This window comes from Colletotrichum higginsianum, chromosome 9 (genome assembly GCF_001672515.1).
Source record: "Colletotrichum higginsianum IMI 349063 chromosome 9, whole genome shotgun sequence".
Taxonomy (NCBI): Eukaryota; Fungi; Ascomycota; class Sordariomycetes; order Glomerellales; family Glomerellaceae; genus Colletotrichum; species Colletotrichum higginsianum.
In genome coordinates this window covers 1,977,900-1,983,720 of record NC_030961.1, presented here as the reverse complement: position 1 = coordinate 1,983,720, position 5,821 = coordinate 1,977,900, and the positions used below count along the sequence as shown (strand labels likewise).

The 5,821-nt window shown below is 53.1% G+C and overlaps 1 protein-coding gene across 1 annotated transcript; it reads left to right on the top strand.

The window, feature by feature from the left end:
• Window positions 1-654: 654 nt before the first annotated feature.
• On the top strand, window positions 655-5,477 carry CH63R_12832 (Pentafunctional AROM polypeptide; the record flags this gene model as incomplete). The annotated part of the gene is made up of 2 exons (XM_018307806.1): window positions 655-5,304; window positions 5,382-5,477. The coding sequence occupies 2 exons, from the start codon at window positions 655-657 to the stop codon at window positions 5,475-5,477; spliced, it is 4,746 nt and encodes a 1,581-aa protein (XP_018152223.1).
• Between the last annotated feature and the right edge of the window lie 344 nt (window positions 5,478-5,821).

Genomic DNA, 5,821 nt, shown 5'->3' with positions numbered 1-5,821 from the left:
ACGTTATTACTTACTATAATATAAAACTTACTATATATATATACTATACTTTTCTATATAAATTATATACTTTAGCCTCTTATTATTAAGTACTTTAGTTTCTTAAAGTATTTATATAGTAGAGAAGTTAAGAAAATAATATATATATTCATTTATATTTATAAGAGAAGTTTTATTAATAGGAGACTATACTATATTTAAAAACTTAACTTTAATTGTATTATAATCTTATAATAAAAAGATAGATTAAAAAATAAATACTAATGTAGCTACTCTACTAGCTTAGTAAGAGAAATATAGCCTCTTAGGTCTTAGTACTTTAGGAATAGAGTTTACCCTACTCCATCATCGGCTAAACAAAGGCTAAACTAAAGCCTTTTCAACATATAATAGACAGCACGATAAGGAAGCAAAGATAAGAAAAGAGTCATACAATGTTGAGCTCCGGTATAGGCACTGGTGCACGTTCACTTTGTACCCCTCCCCCTCTCAATTAACCTTCCCCTAGAAAAAAATAAACTGATTCACGCGCCGAGAATCGCTGAGAGACACACTCGCACAAGCACACACACAGAAATCGACGGCAAACATCAATTCAATGCGCCATAGTCCAACCTAACTACACAGACATTCCTTCTACATCAGCCATCGATCATGGGATTGGCCAATGGCTCGGGGTCGGGCTCAGGACCGACCCGGATCTCGATCCTGGGCAAGGACGACATCGTTGTTGACCACGGCATTTGGCTCGACTTCGTGACTCACGATCTCCTCGAGAATCTCAAGACATCAACATACGTTCTTATCACCGACACAAATCTTTACGACACATACGTCCCCCCGTTCCAGAATGTCTTCAATGCATCTGCGCCCGCCTCGACACGACTCCTCACTTACGCCATCCCGCCCGGCGAAGTATCCAAAAGCCGCCATACCAAAGCCAGCATCGAGGACTGGATGCTGTCGCAGAAATGCACAAGGGATACCGTCATCATTGCCCTCGGCGGCGGCGTTATTGGTGATATGATCGGCTACGTTGCAGCCACCTTCATGCGAGGTGTTCGCTTCGTCCAGGTGCCTACTACTTTGTTGTCCATGGTTGACTCATCCATTGGCGGCAAGACTGCAATCGATACCCCCATGGGCAAGAACCTGATAGGCGCCTTTTGGCAGCCTTTCCGCATTTACATTGACCTGACCTTTCTCGAGACGCTGCCGACGCGAGAATTCATCAATGGCATGGCAGAGGTTGTCAAGACGGCTGCAATCTGGGATGAGGACGAGTTCACGACTCTCGAATCCAATGCCCCCGCCATTCTGGCTGCCATCAAGTCCCAGGGTGAGCCCTCCCAAAGACTCTCACCTATTCGAGACATCCTCAAGCGAATCGTGCTTGGCTCAGCCCGCGTCAAGGCCCAGGTGGTGTCCAGCGACGAGAGAGAAGGTGGCTTGAGGAATCTGCTCAACTTTGGACACTCTATTGGCCATGCGTACGAGGCTCTCCTGACGCCCCAGCTCCTGCACGGAGAAGCAGTTGCCATTGGCATGGTCAAAGAGGCAGAGTTGGCCCGCCATTTAGGCATTCTTCGGCCTGGTGCCGTAGCCCGGCTTGTCAAGTGCATTGCGAGCTACGAGCTGCCCACCTCCGTACATGACAAGAAGGTTATCAAGTTGACGGCAGGCAAAAAGTGCCCCGTCGACGTGTTGCTGGAGAAGATGGCTGTCGACAAGAAGAACGACGGCGCCAAGAAGAAGATCGTGCTCCTCTCGGCCATTGGAAAGACGCACGAACAGAAGGCCAGCGTTGTCGAAGACCGCGCAATCAGAGTCGTCCTCTCCCCGGCGACGCAGGTGATTCCTGGTGTCCCAAAGACCCTCAACAATACAGTGACGCCTCCCGGCTCCAAGAGCATCTCCAACCGCGCACTCGTTCTTGCAGCTCTTGGTCAGGGAACCTGCCGCATCAAGAATCTGCTGCATTCCGATGATACCGAATACATGCTCTCGGCAATCGCCCAACTGGGCGGTGCGACCTACGCCTGGGAAGAAGCTGGGGAGGTCCTGGCTGTCCAAGGCAAGGGAGGCAAGCTCAGTGCGAGCAAACAGGCATTGTACTTGGGCAATGCTGGCACTGCGTCTCGATTCTTGACTACTGTGGTTAGCCTTTGTGCCCCGTCTGACGTGTCTTCGACGGTGCTCACGGGGAATGCCCGAATGAAGGTCCGTCCCATCGGACCTCTGGTTGATGCTCTTCGAGCCAACGGTCTGGGGATCAAATACCTTGGCCAGGAGAAGAGTCTTCCTCTACAGGTGGACGCCGCTGACGGCTTCGCGGGCGGGGTCATCGAGTTGGCTGCCACCATTTCGTCTCAGTATGTCTCGTCCATTCTTATGGCTGCGCCGTACGCGAAGCAACCGGTTACACTGCGCCTTGTTGGAGGAAAGCCAATTTCCCAATTCTATATCGACATGACCATCGCTATGATGCGTACTTTTGGCGTCGACGTGACGAGGTCGACCGAAGAGCCTAACACGTACCACATTCCGAAGGCCGTCTACAAAAATCCCCCAGAGTATGTGGTTGAGAGCGACGCTAGCTCCGCAACCTACCCCCTCGCCATTGCAGCCATCACTGGCACCACCTGCACTGTGCCCAATATCGGTTCAGAGTCCCTACAAGGCGATTCTCGATTCGCAGTTGATGTGCTGAGGCCCATGGGCTGCACAGTCGAGCAGACAGGCACTTCCACTACCGTTACCGGACCGCCTATCGGCAGCCTGAAAGCCATTGATCACGTCGATATGGAGCCTATGACAGACGCATTCTTGACGGCGTCAGTCCTCGCGGCTGTAGCATCGGGGACCACCAAGATCAGCGGCATTGCCAACCAGCGAGTTAAGGAATGCAACCGTATCGGAGCTATGCGCGAGCAACTGGCAAAGTTTGGCGTTGAGACGGACGAGTTTGACGACGGCATCATCATCATTGGGCGTCCTGTTCAAAGCTTGCAGGAACCCACAGACAGCATATTCTGCTACGACGATCATCGCGTTGCCATGAGCTTTAGTGTTCTCTCAGTTGTGTCGCCCAAGCCCGTTACGATACTCGAACGGGAATGTACTGGCAAGACATGGCCGGGCTGGTGGGACACACTGTCTCAGTCCTTCGACGTTGATCTGGACGGTGTTGATCAGCACCCCAAGTCGACGTTGATGGGACCCTCCACGAAAACTCGTAAGGACAAGTCTGTCTTCATCATCGGCATGCGTGGTGCGGGCAAGACAACTGCTGGCAGATGGATGGCCGACACGCTCAAGAGACCATTCATTGATCTGGACGAGGAGCTGGAGCGACGGGCTGGCATGACTATTCCTGAGATGATCAGAGGTTCCAGGGGCTGGGACGGCTTCAGAAAAGACGAGCTGGACCTTCTGCGTGATGTCCTAGAGAAGCAGAGCCACGGACACATTTTCTCGTGCGGTGGTGGCATTGTCGAGACCCCCGAAGCTCGGAGACTACTCGTTGGTCATTGCCACAACAGCGGAACTGTGTTGCTGGTCCATCGCAACACCAAGGAAGTCGTTGACTATCTCCTTCAGGACAAGTCTAGACCAGCATACAGAGAGGACATTGAAGATGTTTACTACCGCCGAAAGCCATTCTTCGAAGAATGCAGCAACTTTGAGTACTTTAGTCCTCACCCGCCTGGTACAATGGCAACGCAGGACCCGCCGCTGGACTTCCGGCGCTTCGTCAATGTCTTGTGCGGAGAGCAGGCTCAGGCGAAGAGGGCGCTGGCAAAGGATCCCAGCTTCTTCGTCTCGCTCACGGTACCAGAGGTTGCTTCGGCCCTGACCCTGATACCGGCCGTTGTCGTTGGAGCAGATGCCGTTGAGCTTCGGGTAGACTTACTGCAAGACTACTCAGAAGATTCAGTGGCTCACCAAGTTGCGCTTCTCCGATCTGTCGCCGACGTGCCCATAATTTTCACCCTGCGGACAAAGGCACAGGGCGGCAAATTTCCGGACGATGCCTACGACCAAGGTCTTGGGCTTTACCGGAAGGCGATTCGCATGGGTGTCGAGTTCATCGACGTTGAGATGACACTCCCGGAGCGCGTCATCCAAACGGTCGTGGAGAACAAGGGACCGTGCCGCATAATAGCTTCTCATCACGACCCTACGGGCAACCTGTCGTGGAAGAACGGCTCTTGGATCCCGTTCTACAACAAGGCGCTTCAATGGGGTGATGTGATTAAGCTGGTTGGCGTTGCCCAGCGCATCGAGGACAACTACGACTTGGCGCACTTCAAGTCAGAGATGCTGTCCTCGCACAAGACACCCATCATTGCCCTCAACATGGGAACTGCTGGCAAGCTCAGCCGTGTGCTCAACGGCTGCCTCACTCCAGTATCTCATCCCGCTCTGCCGTTCAAGGCAGCCCCAGGGCAGTTGTCCGCGGCCGAGATCCGGCAGGCTTTGGCGCTACTGGGTGGCATTGACCCGTTGTCGTTCTACCTCTTCGGCAAGCCTATCTCGGCTTCGAGGTCACCCGCACTGCATAACACCCTTTTCGCGCTGGCAGGCTTGCCGCATGAGTACTTCCGAAAGGAGACGGACAATGCTGCTGATGTACGCGAGATCATCCGTGCGCCTGACTTTGGCGGCGCCTCCGTCACGATCCCCCTGAAGCTGGACATTATGAAGGAGATTGACGAAATATCGGAGGCTGCCCGTGTCATTGGGGCCGTCAACACCATCGTTCCGACCAGGGCCAGTGGAAGTAGTGACACTAAGCTGGTCGGTGACAACACTGACTGGTCGGGCATGGTCCACTCTCTTCAGTCTGCAGGAGTTGCATCTCGCTCCTCCACTGGCGGCCAGTGTTCCGCAATGGTTATCGGTTCGGGTGGAACCACAAGAGCTGCCATATTTGCACTTCGTGCGCTGGGCTTCGGGCCCATTTATGCCTTGGCGCGCAACAGCGGCAACTTGGAGACTTTGAAGGCTTCCTTCCCTCCCGACTTTGGTATTGAGGCTCTCAAGAGCGCCAGCGAGGCATCTGCCTTGAGCACCTCACCTACTGTCATTGTCAGCACAATTCCCGCAGATAAGCCAGTTGACGCCTCACTTCGAGAGACGTTGGTGGCGGTGTTACGCCACGGAACAGCGACCGATGAAAAACGCGTCCTTCTCGAGATGGCCTACCAGCCTCGTCATACCCCTCTGATGCAACTCGCCGAGGAAGCCGGATGGGAAACCATCCCTGGACTGGAAGTGCTCTCGGCCCAGGGCTGGCATCAGGTAAGTAAATATGGACTTTAGAGACCCAAAGAAAACAGTGAGAAGAGAGAGTGGCTGACGCGAATCAACAACTCTAGTTCCAGAAATGGACCGACATCGTCCCACTTTACGAGACGGCCCGAGCGGCTGTGCTGGGCGAAGTGACCGTGGAAGTCAGTGGGAGCAGGGCTTGATCGAAGGGCGTGGATCGTTCGATGGTAGGATCGATACAGTAGATGTGCTATCTTTTGCTCGTTTCGCGGGAGGTTACGCGAGGTAGGCACTACACTGTCATTTGCTTGTGTAAGGACTTCGTCTTTATGGGTCAATTCTACCTAGGCAAGATGTAGCAAATGATGAACTGTCTACCATGAATGAGGTTAGCGATGACCAAGGGGGAAAAGACCTATGCTCTGCCGCGTTTTCCACACAAGTCGATGTTCAGCAATTTGCTGTACCAAAGGGGGGGTTCCAACCCATATGGGTGAACATGACGTAACTCGTACTTACTGGCATACCCCGCGGCTCTCAACTCGGG